At 47.7% G+C, this 23,461-nt stretch overlaps 1 protein-coding gene across 2 annotated transcripts in view; it reads left to right on the forward strand.

Annotated features, from left to right (window-relative positions):
• Positions 1 to 23,461, forward strand: part of NXN (nucleoredoxin) — a 161,724-nt gene that overhangs the window by 119,238 nt on the left and 19,025 nt on the right. The window contains exons 1-5 of one of the 2 annotated variants that reach the window (XM_069603056.1): positions 5,160 to 5,369; positions 17,188 to 17,305; positions 19,666 to 19,799; positions 20,303 to 20,403; positions 22,060 to 22,166. In XM_069603056.1, coding sequence (XP_069459157.1) covers positions 5,295 to 5,369; positions 17,188 to 17,305; positions 19,666 to 19,799; positions 20,303 to 20,403; positions 22,060 to 22,166 — 535 coding nt within the window. In that variant the 5' untranslated portion in view covers positions 5,160 to 5,294. Of the gene's footprint in view, positions 1 to 5,159; positions 5,370 to 17,187; positions 17,306 to 19,665; positions 19,800 to 20,302; positions 20,404 to 22,059; positions 22,167 to 23,461 lie in introns of those variants that run through there. The other variant, XM_069603055.1, reaches the window with a different exon arrangement.

The raw sequence follows: 23,461 nt of genomic DNA on the forward strand, positions 1-23,461 counted from the left end.
ACAGCCACCGTCCCTGAGATCCACACATCAGAGAGGCAGGCTGATTTTTCTCCCATCCGCATGCAGTATTTTAGGCTCACAAGTAAGAAGCACTGTATTTTAAGTCTGTGGCTGGCAGAGAGCAGAGGCCCTTGTCCTCATTTGCTCTATCAGCTTAGGTGAGTCATCTTGCTTCCATTTTTGCATCCATAGCATGGGGACGCGTTTGTTCCCCAGGGCCCCAGGATCCCATGGCGACAACAGAAGGGGCTTCGGTAAGAAAGAGACTGGAAAGGGTTAACAGCATACTGTCATTTTGCTTTTCTTTCACCAGAGTTTGAAGCAGTGAGGCCTCCATGGTACACAGAGCCCTCCGTGCACACATATCCCCACATCTGTCTTAGCTAGTTGTTTACAAAGGACAGAAATTCGCTCAAGCTGGCATCAGTGGTTTGGGGCAGGCTCTCAGTTGTTAATCACATGAGCATCCAGATTTAGGAAATAGGGTTCAGCTGGGATGCGGTGGGACCAGAATAGGATTTCAGAAACAGGTCCCTCTCTCCCTCAGGGGCTGTGCAGTTTCATTTGTTTCTCGGTTCTCGACTCCCTGGTGTCTGTCTCCCACTCTGTCCCATTTCTGTTCCTTTGTGGGGATAAGAGTCTGTAATACTATGTCGCTTCCTTGCTTGTCCCTGGTCCACCAGGGCTACTCCTGTCTCCATTTTACATGAGTTTGTGTCCCCACTCCACCACCGCCTAGTCAGTCAGTTTAGTTCAGTCGCTCAATCGTGTCCAACTCTTTGGGACTGCAGCACGCCAGGCCTCCCTGTCCATCACCGACTCCCAGAGCTTACTTAAACTCATGTCCATTGAGTCAGTGATGCCATCCAACCATCTCATCCTCTATTGTCTCCTTCTCCTCCCACCTTCAATCTTTCCCAGCATCAAGGTCTTTTTCCAGTGAGTCAGTTCTTTAAATCAGGTGGCCAAAGTATTGGAGCCTCAGCTTCAGCATCAGTCCTTCCAATGAACACTTAGGACTGATCTCCTTTAGGATGGACTGGTTGGATCTCCTTGCAGTCCAAGGGACTCTCAAGAGTCTTCTCCAACACCACAGTTCAAAAGCATCAATTCTTTGGCACTCAGCTTTCTTTATAGTTCCAACTCTCATATCCATACATGACTACTGGAAAAACCATAGCTTTGATTAGATGGACTTCACGTTTTTCACATCCCTGCCACACTTAGAAAGTGATCGCTGTGTGTCTTCTGGGATAAAGGGACAAGGCAGTTTGTCACCAGAGGCCAGGGACTCAGGCAGGGTGGGGTGGGGATCTGGCTGCCCCTAGGGCTGAGAGGATCAACATGGCACCTCCTCTAACCTCTTTGCAGATCACTGGTCGGGGAGCTCTGCCCTTACTGAATCCAACTTTGTGTTCAGTTTCTAAATTCCCAGGAGCAAGTGGGGATGGTCTCAGGTCAAGTGTCCACACCTGCTGCAGGCATCTGTGACCAGACATGTCCTGGGGGTCCCTGCTGTGGGGACGGTGGCGGGGTGAGCAGGACAAGCACTGGCATCCAGGTGGAATGTCCACATGGTGAGCAGGTCCAGGAACTCACCAGATTCCTTTTCTCCCTTGAAGGCGGGGATCTTTGTCCTTAATCTCTATATCCCCACAGCATCTGGCATAAATACTTGGTAAGTTTTATAATTAATTGATTTTCTCTTTTGGCCACACCATGCAGCATATGGAATTTTAGTTCCACAACCAGAGATTGAACCTTTGCCCCCTGTAATGGAAGCACAGAGTCTTAACCACTGGACCACCAGGGAAGTCCTTGGTAGGTTTTAGGCACTTGAGAAATGTCTGTTGTTGAATGGGCACCTAGGCCTGTGCGGGGTGGAGGCCTGACGTCCTCCTGAGCGTGACCTTGACCGATCTGGGAACTCAGCCTCCGGCCTCCTGCATCATATCCTCAGACCCTGCTTCACCCCCGTTTCTCCAGGACACCTCACAACCAACCGGGGCCTTCCTGCTGTTTTCAGTTTTTCTTTTTACCATCTGAAGTCCTAAACCGAGAGCCGTTAAGCAGCGAGGCAGGCCGCCCGTGTTTTTTTTCCCAGAATGAGGCATTTGGAACCAATTGTGTGGTGGCCCCTTGGAGTTAGCTGTTTAGAAGTTAAACAACACACACTAACTAACACTGCATTGTAAAAATGTCTTTCCGGCCAGTGTCTTGGACTTTTGTGTTTCTGTGGAAACGCCCATCTAAATTTCCTGCTAGATTGTTGTTTGTTTTTTTTTTTTCTTAATGGTCAGACATTAACTTGGCAAATACAGCTATTTTTTAAAATGCTGCTGATGTTAAAGCAAATGGTGACCATACCTTTCAGAGATAAGACGTCAGCATTCAGTCACTGGAAATAAATCGGTGGTGATTGACATCCTGCTGAGAGCGTAGAGACCCTTGGCTTAATTAATAATTTCATCTCAGATCCTTCACTCACCCTGTTTTGTGACAGCTTTATTTAGCAGAGAGAGCGATGTGAACGGATGTTTCTTTGTAAGAATAGAGGATGTAATACTTTGTTCTGTACTGACTCCCATATTTATTTCTGTATCGGGTCTGTAGCTCTTTCTTATTCTACATGAATCACTTGGATGCATAAATTCAAGGACATATGTTTGCAGCTCTCACACATCTGTCTTGAATTTCATCTTTTCCACCCTGTCTTCTACTTTCCAAACAATTTACCTCCCTCCTTCTCTCTCCCTGCTGTTATTTATTTCATTGTGCCATGGAACCCTTTCATTTCAAGAGCTGACGGAGGGGAACAATGCAGGCCACACGCTCCATTTCTATATAAAGGCATCTTGCAACATGGTGAGCACAGCTCTGTGTCGGGTGCGAGTCTTTCTGCTCAGGACACAGCTGGTCCGGGGCTCATGGCAACCTGGCTCCCCGGGTTCCCAGTGAGGTAATGTTGCTCCCGTCATGGACCGGTCCAGCCCAGGTGATGGCGGGCCTTCCCGTGCCTGACTCCAGGCAGAATGGGCCCTTATGCCTGCCCTCTTTGATCTCTTTTTTCCTGACTGGGAATTTCTCACATCACTGTAAATGTTTCTTTTCCTCCCCTTGTCATTTGGCTCTGTGGGGACTTCCTGAAGCAGGAAAGTGGTAACAAGGGGTTTAACTGGGCACTCAGAAAGTTCTGCCAAGAAACAGAGCTCTCTGTGCAGCCAGGGCAAAAAAAAAAAAAAGAAAAACACCAAAGAACACCAAACAAAAAACCCTGATGAAATAACAATCAAATAGGAAATTGAAAGGAGTAATGTGCTGAGTGTTAATAGCTCCACGGTGGAGCAGGTATGGATGGTGCTGAAATGATAAACATCTCTGAAATGCTCAGAAACCATACTTCCGGCCCCTATTTCACTGGGAGAGAGGACATGGAAACCCTGCCACCCTGCTGACTTGTAATTTACAGCACTCGGGTTCATAGGTGTTACACAGTTGCATTCGAGGAAAGTTCTGAGCCTATCTGCCTGATTTCTTTTTTGGATAGTAACTTATTTAGTAGCTGTTTAGAAACCCTGATGAATACGTGAGAACAAAATACCAGCTTGCTTATTTTTCATGCTGCATCTGTAGAGTCAAAGGGGAGAAGCAAGTAAACGTACTTCCTTGGCCTGAACATCACCATCCTTTTTGTTGTCGTCATCATCGTCGTGGTCATCAGGATGCACTGAGTACCTGCCAGGTGTAAGGCACTGACACGCAAAAGCAGCGTAAGATTCAGTGCGCTGGAGGGAGTCGTCAGATGAAAGAGCTACAATATGGTCTTTGGTTTTGAGCCCTGAAAGAAAGAACGCAGTAGGATTCTAGAAGGGTGGGGATCCCTTTTGCTGTTGACTTGCTGGATCACCTCACATCTTTCAGTTCTCTTGTTCCCATAATTTGTGACATCTCCCTCTCTCTCTCTCATTGGATCTTTTCACTGTGGTACCTGGCCCTAGGGGTTCAGTTGTGGACGGTAGATCTGTGATGGATATGTCATGCAAGTGCTGAGTTTGAGAGTCAGTAGAGAGTCAGAACCTGGAGCTCAAAGGTCATGGCTTGCCAGCCAACCCAGAACTAAGGAGGCGAGGGGAGCTCTGTTGTCCTCCTTCGAGAACCTGCACTAACACCATCTCCTGAGGGAAGGCCTGTTGTAGATGAAGACAGTTTGCTAGTATGGATTTTAATTTTATTTGTTTGTTTGTTTATTTGACCAGCCCACATATGTGGCTTTCGGAACCGTTGTTCCCCGACCAGGAATCAAACCCGTGCCTCCTGCAATGGAAGAACGGAGTTGTAACCACTGGGCCTCCAGGGAATTCCCTGTGTTTTTATTTTAAAAATTTAAAAATTAAAACAAAAACCCTTGCTGGCGGTTTTGTTTGTTTGTTTGTTTTTGGCAAGAATCCTTTTATCAGCTATAGCCAGTTCCTAAATTTGATGTCCTTACATTTTGTATTGAATCACGAGGGATGACTGGTTGTGGGGGGATGAATTGATGACGTCTACCATTTTTGGCTAAGGAGTGGGGAAAGTGGAAGATACCACTGCTTTGATGTGCAGCTTCTGCCAACGGAATCCCCAAACCCACAAGAACAGCCCTTCTCCTGCCCCAAAGTCCTTATTCCTAGGGTTCCTCTCTTTCCTTTTTGTTTTGTTTTTAACCTTACCGCCCCCCCCCCAGAATTTATTTCTCTTTGGTATGAACTTAAACATTCTGGGTTGAACCTATGAGGTGACATATTTCTCAGAGGAGGTGGCAGACCCCGAGAGCTCAAGTGTTCCAGCAAAAACACACTGCTCAGGGTGAATGTGGGCAGACTTTCCTAAGAATGTCAACAGAGGGGGGCTCCACCATGATACAAACCACAAGAACCCTGTCCCCCCGCCAGAAGCAATGGCCTCAGGACATGGTCTCTTCCATTTCAAACCAGTTCTGGCTCCTCATCCTCTCTCCTCTGAAAACTCCCAGGCCCCCATCTTTATTTCTGCTTCCTTGCCAGCATCTGTCATTCTTAGCCACCCCCTTGCTGTTCCAAACCACTCCAGCCCAGTAGAGGCTTTCATACCATATGGGGCTTGAGGAAATCCCTCCGTCAGCTTGTGAAACTGCAGCATGGGGAAGTGGAGCAGCCTCTTCGTCTGTGGTGTCGGCCAGAAAGAACTTGGCAGCCATATGTCTCTTTGTGCTCCCAGCAACTGCTCATCTCCTGGCCTGTTGAATCATTAGAGCAGGAAGTTGTGTGGCATAGTCAATGAACCTCTTTAATTGGTATTGCAAGTGGAACCAGGTTCCAAGTGTTCGGGGACCAGGACTCTCCAAGCCCGAGGTGAGTGAGAGGGATCAGGAAATATTTTGCAGTTCAGCGCTTTTGAAAGAGTAAGAAGAAAACATGTACGTCTTCTGTCTTTATATTTGTGGGCATCATTTTTCCCAGCTTTTACCTTTTTAAAAAAAATTAAAAAAAAAAATTTTTTTTTAAATGTTTTGGTTGTACCTTGTAGATGAGGGACCTTCATTCCTTGACCAGGGGTCAAACCCTCCACCACTTCCCCACCTACCCCCACCTCCAGCCCCCAGCTTTGGAAGCACAGTCCTAACCATTGGACCACCAGGGACGTCCCTATCATCATTGCTTATCTCGTTCATTTGTTGTTGGTGGTGATTGAAGCCAGTCCACAGGTGCACTTTTCTGAAAGGAGATTTAGTGGCAGACTTGTCTGGTGAGTGACTCCCAGGAGGAAAAGAAATGGAGGCCCTGACCACTGTGTCTTAGAGCGCTTCTTAACTGCTAGTTGTAGACTGGACACAACCTCTTTCGTGACCACCCACTGTGGCTTCGTCACCAGAGTCACAAAGCTGCAGCCCACTGCTGGAGCTGGCAGCCAGGCCCCAGGCCTCCGAGCCATGTGAAATACCACTTTTTAAAATGTTTATCTTCTTTCCTTTTTATTTATTTATTTATTTATTTTGGCCACACCACACAGGCCTGTGGTATACAAATTCCCTACCAGGGATTGAACCCAACCCCCACCCCACCCGCAGTGAAATTGTAGAGTTCTAACCACTGGACTGTCCCCGTTCAATGTCTTACCTTCTCATGCCCTCTAGCGTGGCCACCATCAGCCCCTTTTGCCCCAAGGGGTCACGGTTAGGCTTAGTGGCCGTTTCTCAGTTGTTCTTCCACTCTCCGATTAGGAGAAAGGAGGTCCACGGGCTGGATGATGGTCTGGAAAGTGTCTGTGTTTACGTGAAGAAGGGGGGCTTTTGCCCCTCCCAGAGCCGCAGCCAGAGAAGCAGAGCCTCTGCCACCCCTTCCTTCAGCAGAGGCCATCTGCTTACCTTCTGGCAGGAGGTCTCTTATAAACCACTCTGTATTTATTTGTGTGGATTATTCTGGGCCCCATCCCTGGCGGGGACTGGTGGCCCTGTGGTGTCCTGCTTGTTATTGTAAAACACTGCTGTTTCTTTTTTTTTAAGGAATTAAAAAAAATATAGCTGTGTTTCAGCTGTACAGTGAAGTGATTCAGTTATAGATAGATATAGATATTCTTTTTTCATATTCTTTTCCCTTATAGGTTGTTACAAAATATTGAATATAGTTCTCTGTGCGATATAGTAGGTCCTTGTTATCCATTTTATGTATAGTAGGGGAATGCTGCTTATTAAGTGCTCTTGGAGTTTGATTATGTGCAGGGCTTGTTGCTGCACATGGACTTTGGTCAGAGAGATTTCATCAGATTCCGTACCAGTAGAATCTGGAAGGACGCATGCTAGAAGCATTCTCATTTGAGTGTTTGCTGTATGCCAGGGATGGTTCTAAGCACGTCGTATGTGTTACTTATCCTCACGGTAACTCAAGGCAGTAGGTACGACAGCACCATTTTGCCGTTGAAGAGAGTGAGGCTTGAGAGGCTGTGTAATTTGCCCAAGTGGCAGAGCCAGCATTCAGACCCAGGCCACCTGCCTGCGGAGCCTGTGCACCCAGCCGCTACATGTGTTTCCCTCCTGTGCTGATGCAGTGAGGATCGGGGGGCCCTGGGACACAGAGGTCAGCCTGGAGGAAGGAGGAAGGGGCAGGGCTGGTTCTGTGTCGGCCCTAAAAGAAGCACAGTGCGCACCCCGCATCCTGGGAATCCTTTGACAAGTTAAGACGGAAGCAGAGCTTGCTGTCACCCCGTGAGGTGTGTGTGGTGGACGGCTGGCTGCTGACGAGGAGAGACATTTCTTAGATAAAAGATAAAAGGAAGAAGTAGCGTATCAGATCCGTCACCTCACACTAGCAGCAATGTGATTTCTGTTGTAAAAAGAGTAGCTTGCGGAGCAAAATGAGGCTGTTAACGAATTTAACATGTTCCCACAGCACCAGGTGGGAGTAGGCAGCATTACTCTATAGGGTGGGCTCCCCAGGTGGGGCGGTGGTAAAGAACCCACCTGCCCAATGCAGCAGACGCGAGTTCGATCCCTGGTTCAGGAAGATCTCCTGGAGAAGGAAATGGCAACCCACTCCAGTATCCTTGCCTGGGAAATCCCGTGGACAGAGGAACCTGGCGGACTACAGTCCATGGGGTCACAAAAGAGTCGGACACAACTTAACTGAACAATGAAGATAGCTCTATAGGGCTGTCTCCTGGCCTGGGTCCTCTGTCTGCGGGTGTCCCAAAATGACACAAGGCGTAAGGAGTTATTTCTCCCATCCTTCCTCTGCCAGAATGAGAAACGACAGCTGATGTGGGTGCTACATGGAGTTAGTGGGGTCAGCACATTTTTCCACTTGGTGTCAAGGAGAAATGGCAGTGTCCTCTTTAGACCTCATCATCATTTATGACATTTATTGAACACTCACTGTCTATCAGGCAGTGTTCTAAGTCTTACATGTGTATTAATCATTAATTCATCCGAACAGCAGTATGGAGCAGGTTATTTTTATCCTTGCTTTACTCAAGAATTAGAGGCTCAGAGAGGTAAAGAAATTTGTCCCAGGTCACCCAGCAGCCATGCAGCAGAGTTGGGATTTGAACCCAAGCATTCTGGCTCCAGAACCATGTTCTTAACCATTTTACCTACACCATACTGTGCTCTGATAGACAGAAGTACTGAAAAAAGATTTGAGTGACCCACAGGGACCAAACTCAGCCCAGAACTGTTGGTTCATGGGGCTGCCCCTACTTGGAATCACAGTGGTTTCATGGAGGATGTTTGAAACAGTTAAGCATGTTTGATTGAACACACAGAGCCATTCCTGGCACGTTCCCTAAACTAGGATGGAGCCAGGCTTCCTTCTGGCCCCTTTTGCTCACTTCTTCTGGCAGTTGCTGTGTGTTAATGCCTGTACAGAAGTAGTTGTAAAATAGCTTTAACGTTGACCGTTTTTACCATTTTCTACTTCTAAAACAGTAATGTTCCTAAAGGCAGGCCTGGTGTCTCACCCGCTTCGCGTCCCCTGCAGCACTTTGATTAGTGTTGAATATTATTCACACCTGATGAGTGTCTGCTGGATTGGACAGCCCACCTAGGTCAGCTGTAAAGCAGCTGGAAAACTTACCATTCTGAGATCTGGGGAGACAAAGAGTAGATTTCTAACATCTCTTCTACCCAGTTCTTCTACTTCTAGTCTTCTTCTTTCACTACAGCCTGGAGTAGCAGAGACAGACCCAGAAGGAGGGTGTGCAGTATATTACACACCTAGCGCTTTGCGCGAAGCAGTGTGGACGTGTTGCTTTGTAAACCTCTTGCTCTACGACCCTTAGGGCACAGGGCCTCCTTCCGAACGCAGCTGTAGTGAAGGGGAAATTGATTGTTAATCTAGTTTCAGAGATATGTCCACTGGGAGGACTTTGATTTCTCAATAACCTGGTGCAGGTTCCAGTCAGCCCAGCCCAGCCCAGCCCAGCTGCCCCTCTTCCTTGATCTCGCCAGTCCTTTCTCTGTGTTGGCTCCAGGCAGAGGAGAGCTGGAGAAGGGAGGGGATCAGAGTCACTGTTAGATAGAGGGAGATGAGCTCTAATTCCACCAGCACTGGCTTTGAGGGATGTGTTCTGCAGTTTAAAGAGAATAAGGAACGCCTCTCCAAGTCTCTCAAAAGCACAAGGAAGAAGCCCTGTAAATGGCTCAACTTGACTGTCACTGGGCATCCAGTCTGGTTGGCCTGTCCACAGTGTTTCCTCTCTCCCTTTCTTCCTTCCATTCAATCATTTCTCCATTGCTCACCATCGTTTACTGAACCAGGTAACGTGTACCAAGCACTGTACTTGGCCAGCTGCTGTACCAGGCTGGGGAACTGCAATCTTAGGCCAGATCACACACTGGGGACTCTTCCCTCAGAAGCAAGGCTTGGTCTTAACTCCGGGAATATGAGGACAGGGTCCCAGTAGAGCATTTAGAATAGCCCTGGAGTAACAATAACAACAGCAACAATAGAAGCTAACACTTACATAGTGCCTAATCTGGGTCATGCCCTATTCGTTTTTGTCTTGGCCCTGCCATGTGGCATGCAGGATCTTAGTTCCCCGACCAGGGATCAAACCTGCGCCCCTTGGCGTGGAAGCGTGGAGTCTTAGCCACTGGACCACCAGGCAAGTCCCTGGCTCTATTCTAAACACTTTATACATCTACTCTTCACAACAGCCCAGTGAAATGTAGGTGCTGTCATCTCCATTTTGCAAGTGGCAGGAGCAGAGTTGGACCCAGGCTCCCGAGCCTGTGCTGAGCAGCCCCCGTCTTGGCACTGGGCAGTAGGGCCTGGGGTGGGGGGTTTCCCTCTGACTGCGTGTATAATGGGCTGTGGTCATGTTTGGTGAGAAGAGGTGGGACACTTTTGAGGCTCTGTTTTCACAGACTACTTACAAAGAGGATGGCGTTGACTGTGGCCAGCCTTCGGTGGAAGGGCCGGGGTGAGGTCTGCCTGAGAAGGTTCCGGCTGACCTTGCCAAGGGGCCGGCTGATGAATCCTCCATCTGTGTTAGCTTTGGCTTGATCCCACAGTTTAGCAGCAGCTGTTGAGAAATAAAAACTTAGACCCCCAGTCAAGTGCAAGACCCAAGCCTCTGAATGAGAGGCGGATTCCATTTCACCCTCAGGAGCTGGGGCTTCTCAGAAATGGCCCGGAGGCATTCCCCTGTGGCAAGCGCGGGTGCTGACTAATCCCACCAGGGTTTCTGATCAGCTTGGCTTCAGAGTCTGCGTTTTTACAGTTTACCAGTTCCCAATCCCATCCCTTTTGATTTTTGCTTCGTAGTTTCGTGGGTCACTGTTACAGCGTTTCTGGACAACATTCCTGGGACGATAGTTCCAACCACAGCCCTGGATTGCTAACTAGAACCAGCCGCCAGGCTGAGGAATGGGAACTGTTAAGTAACCTGATAGCCCGGTTTGTCATCCTTTTTTTGCTTTTGGCCAAGTTGAGCTAATCTCGTCTCCTGTTTCTTTTTGTCTGTTTCATCTTCGCTACCTTGCTTCTGGATTCTAGGCTCTGGGCATTTTCTAGGAACCCATTCTCTCGGAGTTGCCTGGCCTCCGGGTAGCTATGAAAGGAGGTGGGATGTGGCATGGAAATGAACTCTGGGTGGACATTGTGCCAGGACAGTCACTGGAGAGAGAGCAGGCTTTGGATGGAAGAGTCATGGGGTCTCTTTTACCTGTAGCAGTGCTGGTCACTGTGGCCCTTCTAATGAGCCTGTTGAGTAGCTCTTCACCTTTTCTGCGCTGATCACCTGGAAGGAGTTCTTGCTGTCAGTCCACCTCCCTGGTCCAGGCGCTGGGACAGGAACCTCCTGACTCAGCTTGTCTCCCTCCTACGCTCCCTAGTAGCAGACTGTATGGTATTTCACACTTTCAAGCAGAATCAGATGCGGGGTCAGAGTTCTCTTAAGAGAGAAAAGCAAAATCCAGAGCGTCTGCTTAAAAAGTAAACATCCAGATGCCCCTTAAAATCTGGAAATCCAAAATGGGAAGTAGACGGAAGAAAAAGGGGAGAGGGGAAGACATCAGACCAGATAAAACTGGCCCCCAAATATGTATGTGTTTGTAGAAGGTGCTTATGGCAAAAAGACCACTGGCTACAGAAGGAAATCCCTGCTTTCTGAGGAGTTTTATATGCAGCCTACCCTACGGTTGATTGATTTAACTTTAAAACAGAGTTGACAGAAAAATGTTTTTTGAAAAGGATGCTGACAAGACAAAGGGGAAATAGCAGAAATTTGATTCAGATATTAATGATGTGTCCCATGTGTGTAATGCTTTAGTTTTCAGAGCGTCTCCACACACATTACCTCGTTTAAGTTCCGAATTCATCCTGTGATGTGTGTATGGCCATGCTCGGCCAGCAGGCGTGACCTGCCCAAGATGTGGTACTGTGTCACCTACTGACATCTATCGAGGCGTCCCGGCGGGATGGAAACCCAGCCCCTCCGAAGCCTGTTGACTTACTCCACCACCGTTTTTTCCTCCCAAGAAGAACTTTGAGATAATGTAGAAGCACTTATGCTCCCGACTGTGTTTAAATGCTCTAACATCATACCAAGGAGGCCTTGGAACTCATTTCTTGGGAATCCTTGAATAGCAAGTGACATTAGCGCTCTGTCCTAGGTGGTTCTGCTCTTTACCACCCTGAAGGCAAAGGGATGAATCAGAGACCACCGATGGTGCTCAGCTCTGAATGAGTTGGGGAAGGGCAGTGGCATAGTGTGTGGTTTTAATGTCCCACCTTTCACCATTTCATCATCTTAGAGTTTAGGCAAATGCTGATTCTTATCAGGGGAAATTTTCACGACAAGAGTAAAGATGGAGCAATATCATAGTTCTCCCAGTTGAATCAAGGTTAAGCCATGTACTAAAGTGAACTGTTAAAAGAAGGTGATCTTTTTCTGGAGTCCATAGAGCTCTTGGAATCAGACAGGTTCAATCATAGGCTTCAAGAAATTCACAAACTCTATGAAATTACAGACTTTTTGATATATGGGTATTTTCCTCTGGGGAAAGTATCTGTATATAGCTTTTATCATCAAAAGTGACTGTAACCCCAAAATGGTTATGAAACCAGAGTCTTAAGAGGGCTTTTTGGAAAGCTTGAGTGGACTTGAGATGCCACCCACACTTGAAAAGGCACAGAGATGAATCTTGGCAATCATTTCTTTAGCGCATTTCCAGTTGGCATAAAAGAATCATCCAAGTGGGCCTGTGGGACTTTTCTAACTCAAGGTTCTCTTTCTGATTCAGGCATCAAAACGAACATGGTTAGAATGATCATTCCTCTGCCTCCTGCACAGTTTCAGAGCAGAGTAACCAGGATACTACAACCTGAGACAGACCATCCCAAGCAAATATGACATGACAGTAACTTGTGCTTAGTCACGCAGTTGTGTCCGACCCTTTGCGAACCCATGGGCTGTAGCCCACCAGGCTCCTCTGTCCATGGGATTTTTTTCCAGGCAAGAATACTGGAGTGGGTTGCCGTTTCCTCCTCCACGGGATCTTCCCGACTCAGGGATCAAACCCACGTCTCTTGCGGCTCTTGAATTGCAGACAGATTCTTTACTGCTGAGTCATAGGGGAAGCCTGATATTACTGTACCTCCCATCTTAAAAATACCCTCCCTTTGACCTCATCAGGTGTTTTTCTAGCTATAATCCCATTTCTTTTCTCCCTTTACAGCAAAACTCTTAAAGAGAATTGCCTGCAGTCACTGCCTCAGCCCCTTCTTTGCCATTTTCTCCTCTTTTTCTAACCTTTCTTCTGTCTGTTCTTCTCCTCTTGATGTTTCACATGTTGGCAGGAGTCCTCGGACTTCTGGGTCCCAGGCCCACTGGAGGCGTGTGTGTTGGGTAGAGGTGCTGACCCTTTTCATTCCAGTGTGTGTCTGTCAGCTTCACCCCTGCACTGACTACCCTCCCCCCAACCCCATCAAGATCATGTGTGATCACCAGTCAGTTCTCTATTCTCATCCTACTCAACATCTCAGCAGCATTTGACCCAGCGACCTACACTCTCCTCTCTAAAACACTTTCCACACCTGCCTGTTGGGACACCAGAGTCTCCTTTTCTTCCTATGTCTCTCATCACCCAGCCTGCCATGGGTGTCCCTGGCTCTCCCCTAAGGGTCCCTTTTCCTCTGATGCCATGCCCTCTCCTTGGAGTGGCCTCACCTGGGGCCCATGGCCCCTAATAGCCTGTAGGCACCGAGGATCCCTGGTTTGTCTCTCATACCGTCCACCCCCTAGTCTGGATTCCTTTTTGTTTCTTCATTTTCTGACAGTAACTTCCTTATTTGCTTGTCTGGCGGTGTCAGGCCTCAGCTGGGGCCCGCAGCGTCCTCGCTGCATCACGTGGGGTCTTTTCTTGTGTCACGTGGACTCTAGTTGTGGCACACGGGCTCCCGGGTGAGGGCTCTGTAGTTGTGTTGTGTGGGTTTAGTTGCCCTGCGGCATGCAGGATCTTAGTTCCCTGACCAGGGATCTAACCTGTGTTCCTTGTAGGTTCCTAACTACTGCACCACCAGGGAAGTCCCTCAGTTCAGTGCAGTCGGTTCAGCTGCTTAGTCATGTCTAACTCTTTTCAACCCCATGAATTGCAGCCCGCCAGGCCTCCCTGTCCATCACCAACTGCCAGAGTTCACTCAGACTCATGTCCATTGAGTCAGTGATGCCATCCAGCCATCTCATCCTCTGTCGTCCCCTTCTCCTCCTGCCCCCAATCCCTCCCAGCATCAGAGACTTTTCCAGTGAGTCAGCTCTTCGCATGAGGTGGCCAAAGTACTGAAGTTTCAGCTTTAGCATCATTCCTTCCAAAGAAATCCCAGGGCTGATCTCCTTCAGAATGGACTGGTTGGATCTCCTTGCAGTCCAAGGGACTCTCAAGAGTCTTTTCCAACACCACAGCTCTACTCTACATTTATAAACCAGGTGCCTACTTGAAATCTCCACTTGCGTGTCTAACAGACACCTCAAATGACTGTTCTATCTTGATTTTTCCCCTCAAACTTCTTGCTCTGCCACTGTTCCTCATCATGGTTTAGTGGGATTCCTAGACACATTTTTGCTCAAGCCTCCAAGCCACAGTACAGTGCCCCCTTGACCTTTTTCTCTCCCTCACGCCTTCCTTACACCCATTTGTCAACCTCCCCTATTGACTGTCTTCAAAATGCACAGCCATGTCCTCACTTTCTGTGCTGCTGCAGCTCAGGCCCTTGTCGCTGCTCTCCACTCCTGCCTGGGCCCTTGGCAGTGGTCTCCCTAGTTGGTCTTCCCCTGATGTCTGTCTGTTCACAATGGCCACAGTGACCTTTTAAAAAATAAACCAGGTTGTACCACTTGCCTTAACCCTCAGCGGCTTCCTGTTACAGTTGGCCCTGAGTATCCTGGATTGGTTCCAGGATCTTCACAGATACTAAAATCCATGGCTGCCCCAGTCTCTTATACAAAGTAGCATGGTATTTGCATATAAACTACGCACGTCCTCAGGTATACTTTGCATCATCTCTAGATTGCTTATAATTCCTAATACAGTGTATATATAACACACAGTTATACATATGATGTAAGACTATATAAACATTTGCCTGTGCTTGGCAAATTCAAGCTTTGATTTTCGGAACTTTCTTAATTTTTGTTTTTGAACATTTTTGATCTATACTTGGTTGAATCTGCATATATGGAACCTGTAGATATGGAGAGCTGACTGTATGCTTAGAATAAAATTCCGTTATTTTTACCAGTCTGAAACATCTGGTCTGTGAGTGCCCTTCTGGCCTCACTGTGGCCCCTGACTGGCTGCATCTACTCTTGCCTTCCCCATTCAGCCTTCCCCCATTTGCACATGACTTTTTCATGCTATTACTGAGGTCTGTGCTCAAATGCCAGTTCTTCAAAGACTCCTTCTAGAGCACTCACTAAGTCGTGTACTGCTCCACCCAGCATACCTTCGCTCTTACCCTGCCCTGGCTGCCTTTTATTACCTATAAGAGCTTGAAATTATTTTCATATATATGTAATACATATTCATATTATGTTGTAGCTGTATCAGGTCTTAGTTGCAGCACACAGGATCTTCGTTGCAACATGTGGGATCTCTAGTTGTAACGTGCAGGCTTAGTTGCTCTGTGGCATGTGAGATTTTACTTTCCTGGACCAGGGGGTCGAGCTTGTGTCCCCTGCATTGCAAGGTGGATTCTAAACCACTAGACTGACTGCTGGGCCACAAGTCAGGGAAATATCCCTGCTTTGTTCTTTCTTGTAGCCCTTGTGCTTAGACCAGGGCTGCCACATAGTAGGTGCTCAGATAATATCTGTTGAATGAATTTCAGCACTCTTGTAAAAAAAAAATATATATATATATATATATGGAAAAGCAGTGTATTTATAACTTTGAGATATAGGTATATCTCCTAAACATCAGTAAGTAAAATACAGATGAGCAAAAAAATGAGGCATCATGTTTTTTCTTATCCAATTGAAAAAAAACCAATGCTAGTGATAACAGTTGGTGAGAGTACCAGGGAATGGGTGCTCTGATTTACCATTGGTGGAAATATAAAATCGTCCAAGTTTTCATAAGTGATGAGTCATGGGTGATTTTTATCTCAATTTTTGTGGCTGTGTTTTCCTTTTTTTTGCATAGTTACTTTTCTCCCCCAATAATCCCTTTTTAAATCAGAAAAATCTGATAATTTAAACCCCCACCCCTCTCCTCTCTCTCTCTCTCTCTTTTTTTTAATTAACCGGGTTGGATCTTGGTACGAGCAAACTTATAAACCTGATTCCAGCAGTAGGATGGTCTTGTTTTGTTGTTGAACCTCTCAGAATGTTTCATCTGAATCCTATATTAGGATTTTCAGGAACAGTGCAAAATCAGTCACTGAAAATTGTGTGTGCAGAATCACTCTTGATCGGAAATCCTGGCTGGTTTGGGGTGCCCATCGGAAATGTGGGGCTGGGAAAAATATGCAGCCTTAATGAAGGCCCACCCAGTTAAAGGTGGGGTCCCACAACACTTCCTGCCAAGACCCAGGTCTCCATAGGCAGGGGAAGCCTCCCATTTCTTGTCTGATAGATAACCTGCCTGACTCCTTGGGACTGAGTTGAAAACAATGATCACAGCCATACACGCCTTTCCGTCTGCTGTGCGTGGCTGATGCCCGTTTCCCTGGACACCTCCACGCCCTGTTCTGCCAGTGCCCACACAGCCAGCCCTCACACAGCCAGCCCTCCTGTCTGGGCCCCAGATCCCCAGAAGGCAGGCTTGCAGGTGACTCACCAGTGGGCCATCCTGAGGTCTAACCCTTGTTTCTTTCTTCTCTGGAGGTGCACTGTTACTTTGATGTTTCATTTCATTATATCATATCTGGACTTGGCAGTTCAGTTCCAGAGTACCCAGCGGCTCACCTGAGCGGTGTCCACCCAGATGTCTGGGAGCTTACCAAAGAGCCAGCGCACACTGGGCTGTAAGCCCTGGGCTGTCGCCTTTATGCTTTCTCAGCCTTAGTTCTCTTCGACCTTGGCCCTCTGACAGTTGGCACAGCTGACCGCAGGAACCTGCCAAGGACCAGGGGTTGTTTTGAGTGGCATGGGGAACTGAGGGTTGGGGCTGGCTGAGGGTTGTGCCTCCCTGGTGTTCGCAAGCCAAGTGGCACATGTTTAGACCGACTACTGATATTCCCTGTGCAGGGACCTGGTGAAGTGGGGAGAGGGGCTGATTTCAGTATTGGTCACCTGTTAGATACCCTTGTCCCTTCTCCCACCTGCCTGCTGATCGGGTGGAGAGTTGCCACTAAAATGTCCCACTTCCTGCCTCAACCACCTGGTGAATATCTGATTGTGTTTGAAAAATGCCTGATCCATCTTCATTATGCTTCTCAGAGACAGTGCCTGTCGGGGAAGTAGGAGCAAAAAGACCACCAGGACAAGTGTTGTCCTCTGTTGGCGTCTGCTGTGACTTGAGCCTGGTTGGGACTCAGACCCAGGGTCCCCTCCACTGTCTCAGACCTCAGGGACAAGTGGAATTGTAGCCTCTCTTGTCCCTTTTGCCCAGCCAGCCCTGCTCTTAGTCAGTAATTCATTTATCTGTACCTTCGTGTTTCCCAGCATACTTCAGGAGGCTCCAAAAAACTCTGCCATCTTGGATTTAACCACCTTCTTTAACTTTTCTTCTCACAGCTTAAACTTTGGAACAAATACCGAATTTCCAACATTCCATCGCTCATATTCTTAGATGCCACTTCTGGGAAGGTCGTGTGCAGGAATGGGCTGCTGGTGATCCGCGATGACCCAGAGGGTAAGACCTTGCCACATCCCCCCACCCTGCCTTCCTCCCTGTTGATAGAGAGCATAAAAAGGAAATACATGAGTGCTGGGTTATTTGGCTAGAGAATATTGTCTTGATGAAATTATAGTATTCTCCAGGTCATGGTTAAGGTTTTTACAGAGATCAGAATGTCCCTCATGGGGGCTTTAATTCATGGGCCAAAGGAGAAGGAATCTGAAAAAGGAAGTGTAGCTTTGAGGGCTGAGGAGGCCGTTGAGAAGCAGCTTGAGCCCAGCTACTGACTTCTATTGCTGTTTCAGCAGCAGCTCTCACCTCCACAATCAGAGGCAGCCTGTGTGGTTTGGGGATTTTCTTTTCTTCTCTTGAAAATATTACCATAGCAGGGAGAGGAAGGAGAGGGTGACATGAATGGAGAGAGTAACATGGAAGCATATACACTGTCATATATAAAATAGATAGCCAGTGGAAATTTTCTGCATGACTCAGGGAACTCAGACTGAGGCTCTGTAACAACCTAGAGGCGGGTGGGAAAGGGTGTGGGGTGGGAGGGAGGCTCACGAGGGAGGGAGCGTATGTATACATATGGCTAATTCATGTAGATACATGGCAGAAAACAAACCTATATTGTAAAGTAGTTATCCTTCAATTAAAAATAAATAAGTTAAAAAGTATATATTACCATAGCAAAATTGCAGTCTCCGTGTTGCTGTCCTGGCTCTAGCGCCCCTCATTTCTTGAAGTGAAAAAGTGAAAATGTTAGTCACCCAGTTGAGTTCAGCTCTTTGCAACCTCATGGACTGCAGCCCATCAGGCTCCTCTGTCCGTGGAATTATCCAGGCAAGAATACTGGTTTGGGTTGTCATTCCCCTCTCCGGGGATCTTCCTTACCCAGGGATCGAACCCGGGTCTCCTGCATTGCAGGCAGATTCTTTACCATCTGAGCCACCAGGAAAGCCTCATTCCCTTGGTATTGCCCAAATCCTAAGCCTTGGTCTTCCTGACCGGCTGGGTGGATGGCTGTGTCTGGGTGACTCTCGTCACCTTGCTCAGAGGCTGTCCAGGGCCTGTTTCTTTCCCCTGGGCACTGGAGTCATACAAAGGCTATAAGATCTTCCGTCCCTCATGTATTCATCCAGTTACAGAGTTCAGCCCTGATCACAAATTTTCCCAGTAAAAATTTCATCTTCTTAAAAAAAATTGCCCTCAGTAAAAACCAGGGCAGTTACAATAGAACCAAGTCTTTATCTTCTGAGGTATAAACATACAGGCACGCACGCGTGCACACACCCCCAACTCTGAAGCTTGTTAAAAACCCAGCTTCCCCAGCCCTACCCCCAGAGGTTTTTGGTTCCATGTGTTTCAGGGTGGACTCAGCCACCTGCTTTTCCAGCCAGGATCTGCTGCTCCCTCTCACTCCCCACCCACCCCAGGCCATTTTGAGCCAGTGGTCCCTGGACCACCCTGTGAGAAAACGTGTTCTGTTGAGCGGGGAGCAGATTGTGTGCTCTTCCTGCCTGGGGCTTATGTGACATCAAATGTCAACCATCTGGGTCAAGTGGTTTTGTACTTTCCTTTCACTAGACTGAAATTCTCCTCTTACTTGGTTCTCTGGGCCCCAACCCAGTCCAGCTGAATCAGAATCTCTGGAGATGGAACCCAGGAGCATCAGATTTTAAAACTCCCTGGCTGATTCTAAAATGTAAAGTTGGGAGCCACTGAGAGCCCAGGGTTGGAACTGAAGAAACTCACAGTTAATGGGCTTCCCTGGTGCATCAGTGGTAAAGAATCCTCCTGCCAATGCAGATTCTGTCCCTGGGTCAGAAAGATCCCCTGCAGGAGGAAATGGCAACCCGCTCCTGTATTCTTGCCTGGGAAAATCCTGTGGACAATGGAGCCTGGTGGGCTACAGTCCATAGAGTCACAAAGAGTCGGACATGACTCGGTTACTGAGCGTGCACGCATACTTGGTTAATACCCAAGGCAGTGATTCCCCAACTGTCCCATCGTCACAGTTACTTGGGGAGTCATTTGGCGTTGTTTTGGCCATGCATCTTCAACCTTGCCCCAGGATCCTGAGATAGGGGTGGGGAAGGGGGTGGCGGGTAACTTTGGCTTCTGTACTTTTCAAAAGCTCCCCAGGAGATGGGTCCTGTGATCCTTCAGGTTCAGGAGCCATGGCTTTGAGGGTAGGTAGGGCTCTGCCATGAATGAGTCCTGCTTTTATTCCTGCTCTAGCTGCCAGCCCCGTGAATATGTTAGCCAATACCATTTAGTTATAAAGTTGTTCGCGCTCTGCATCCTGGAAGCCTCTTGGGTCAGAGGCTCTGAGGAAGAGTCTTAACATTCTCGCCATCTGTTGCCTGTTTCAGGTTTGGAATTCCCCTGGGGACCTAAACCCTTCCGGGAAGTCATTGCAGGGCCCTTGCTTAGAAATAACGGGCAGTCCCTGGAGAGCAGCAGCCTGGAGGGGTCTCACGTGGGAGTCTATTTCTCCGCACACTGGGTGAGTGCTGGGTCCCTCTTTCATCCAGACAGAAGGGAGCAGTGATGTCGCCACTGAGACTAGCTGGGGTTGGCTTCTGAAGGTGTGACTGCTCAGGTGTCATTTCCTGGCATTCCTGCTCTCTCCTGGGCCTCGTGCATTGCTGGCATGCTTCCAGTGCTTACTGTTATGAATGATATTAGCAGCAAGAAAAGGACTTCTTTGGACTGGCCTGAAAGGAAGGTCCTTCCCCCTAAAAAATACATAAATAAAAAGGGGAGTCCTCCTAACCCATTCTGATAAGACTCCCCACGTTCTCTTAGGGGATTTGTTTTAACACCTGCCCGCTGACCCCAGATGCTCACCATCACAAGAGGCCCATTTATTTCTGCCTCTTCCATAAACTGGAAATGTGATCCACATCCAGTGTGGGTCTTGCTGAACCGGCCTCTGCTGGCAGGCAGCTGGGACTGGGGCAGGAGAAGGCAGGACAGAGGCCGCAGGCTCCCACTCGTTTCTTGCAGTGTCCACCCTGCCGAAGCCTCACCCGGGTCCTGGTGGAGTCCTACCGGAAGATCAAGGAGGCCGGCCAGAAATTCGAGATCATCTTTGTTAGTGCGGACAGGTAACGTGTGCTGACAGGTTGGCGGACAGGGTGGCGGTGTGTCTCTCCTTTTCCACAGGTGGATGATGGCTCTTGCCTTACATGCTCTGTAGCTGAGAACTTGGGGCTAGGGCTTGGGGAAGACCTATTTGGGATGATTGGCAGAAGGGTAGATATATTTCATATTTAATCATGTAATTGTCTAAAGAGGAGCCAAGAAAAACCCATTCTTGCTGTCAGTATTAAGGGACATCCTTATTCTGGCCTGGGGCATTGGAGATTAGTATGCTTTTTTTTTCTGGTCAGTTCAACTTTTTGGATGGTGGTGAGTAGATATGGAGGAAGGAGGATCTAAAGAAAAGAGACAGAGACTAATGGAATATGACACCTATCTTAGCTGGCTCTGCATTCATTTTTCTTAGCTCTGGCCACATGCTTTTTCTGGGGTCTCCCCACAAAACAAGAAGTTCAGGCTTTCTTCCCAGAGTATGTAAGGGCCTTTTAGCCTCAATTTCTCCTTCTTGCCCTCTCACTGGCTTTACTCATCAGTGACCTTCCTTTATCACAAAACTCTAGCCCCGGCTCAGACCGAGCCACCATGCTTCCTTTTCACAGAAGGATCGCTGAGATGCCAACACACTGAGGGGCTTATATGCACTGCAGTATCCTTAATGCCTGTATGATGCTATGCTCAGTTGTATTGGTCCCTGAGCCCACCCATCTGCTCCCTAGGGCAAGCTTGAAGCCATGTCACAGGGTTTTTTAAAGCTTTAAAAAAACCATCAAGTTGGGAATTCCCCAGTGGTCCAGGGGTTAGGACTCTTTGCTCTCACTGCCAAGGGCCCTGGTTCAATCCCTGGTTGAGGAACTAAGATCCCACAAGCTGCACCACCAAAAAAAAAAAAAAAACCTTTTTAAAAATAAAAGCATCAACTTTATTGAAGTATAATTTACATACAGTAAAATACATGCATTCTAGGTATACAGTTCAGTGAATTTTGACTAATGTTCCTGTGTCACCAACACAATGAAGATATAGAACATTTCCATCAATGAAAAGAATCCCTCGTGGGATTCCCCTGTGGTTGAGAATCCTTCCAATGAAGGGGTGTGGATTCAAACCCTGGTCAGGGAACTAAGGGTGCAGCCAATTTTTTTTAATTCTAAAAAGAGAACTCCTGTGCCTTTTCTCAGTTGCCCCCCAATTCCAGCCCCACAGATCTCTGATCTGCTTCTATCACTTAATTGGATTATCATATCACCCTTAGAGTTTCTTAGATATGGAATCATAGGCATATGCTTGATTAAAAGTGTCTGTGCATATCTCAGTTATATGCACAAATCACAAGTATTACAGGGAAGGAGTTGTCCGAACATCTAGGCTCCTAATTAAAGGAAGACCTGTCCATGTTGAAAAGAAAAGCTGAGCTTGAATTGACCGGGTAGGCTGCAGAGGAGCAGTCTGTTGAAACGCCTGGCGTTTCAGCCTGGCGTCCACCTGCTGTGTGGGGCCTTGTGCACTGGGTCACTTCCCCAGCCTGGCGTCCGGGGAGCACAGTGGTTAGAAGCTGGGGCGTCTGTAGGGCCCAGGACGCAATTTGGTGGGAGGCGAGGAGGACCCGACGGTGGTGCCTTGAGGAGCAATAGAGCTTTGTCTCTGTGCATGTGTCTCTGTAGGTCCGAGGATTCATTCAAACAGTACTTCAGTGAGATGCCGTGGCTCGCAGTCCCCTACACCGACGAGGCCCGGCGGTCGCGCCTCAACCGGCTGTATGGAATCCAAGGTAGGCGTTCCCGACTCCGAGGCTCCTTGGAATCCGGCTCATCTGGGTTCACCACCTCTTTGGCTTTCCTTCTGGAGGGGAAAGAACATCTTTATTTCCATGAATGTTCACATTCTTCAGCATCTTAAAAATATGCGGTGGGTTTTGTGGTATGTAGATTATACCTCATTAAAGCCATTTTTTGTAAAAGAAAAAGTGCCTGTTTGGGTGAGACAGCTACTTCTCACCACCCAGCCTAGTGGGTTCTGAGATGCTTGGGCTACAGAGCTCAAACGCGCAAGTGACCGGGTCAAAACCTGTCAACAGACCTGAGAGTGACCTTCAGTTCCATCACTCAGGTTCTTTGAGCCTCAGTTTCCTCATCTGCAAAATGCAGATGATAAATTACCACAAAGAGTTGCTGGGAGCATGAATAGGATAAAGCAGATCCAGTACTTCTCATCATTCCTGAAGCCTCAGAGTAAAGGGTGAGGAGGGGGTACTGCCTTGTAGGTGACAGAACAGATTTCCTTAGAGTGTCGAAAGCTTGGACTTGAAGTACTGATCATGGTGTTTCCAGAAATAACGACTACTAGTGAGACAATCTGCATTTTTATTCTTTGTTATATGAATACCTCTTTCCCAACCTTCATCCAACTCACTGGAAAAGACCCTGATGCTGGAAAAGATTGAGGGCAGGAGAAGAGGGTGACAGAGGATGATGGTTGGATGGTATCACTGACTCAATGAACATGAGCTTGAGCAAACTCCAGAAGATGGTAAAGGACAGAGAAGCCTGGTGTGCTACAGTCCCTGGGGTTGCAGAGTCAGACACAATTGAGCAACTAAACAGCAAGCCTTCACCTAGCCGGGTTTTTTTCTTGGTGGCCTGTTAAGAGTTAAATTCATTCTGTTTGTATTAGTGGTACCAGATCCTGGTCAGCCCTAGAAAGTTAACAGCTAATATTTGAGTTCTCAGTATTCCTTGTTTTATAGGGAATGGGAAAAAAAGAGACAAACCAAGATCTACCCATAAACTCCACAGCTTGTGGGGGGACTTATCAGGTTCTTTAACCTTTTTTCTTCACCATTTAGAGTAAGGATATTGCTTTTGTTAGGAGCTAGTTTCAAGAAATTGATATTTCATCTAAAACTGGTGATTCTTGGGACTTCTCTGGCGGTCCAGTGGTTAAGACTCCATGTTTCCACAGCACGGGGCTCAGGTTCATTGCCTGGTCAGGAAACTTAGATCCCATATGCCCTTCAGTGTGGCAAAAAGTAGATAAATGATTCTCAATTTCAAATGTCCATAAGAA

Source organism: Ovis canadensis, chromosome 11 (assembly GCF_042477335.2).
Source record: "Ovis canadensis isolate MfBH-ARS-UI-01 breed Bighorn chromosome 11, ARS-UI_OviCan_v2, whole genome shotgun sequence".
NCBI classification, from domain to species: domain Eukaryota; kingdom Metazoa; phylum Chordata; class Mammalia; order Artiodactyla; family Bovidae; genus Ovis; species Ovis canadensis.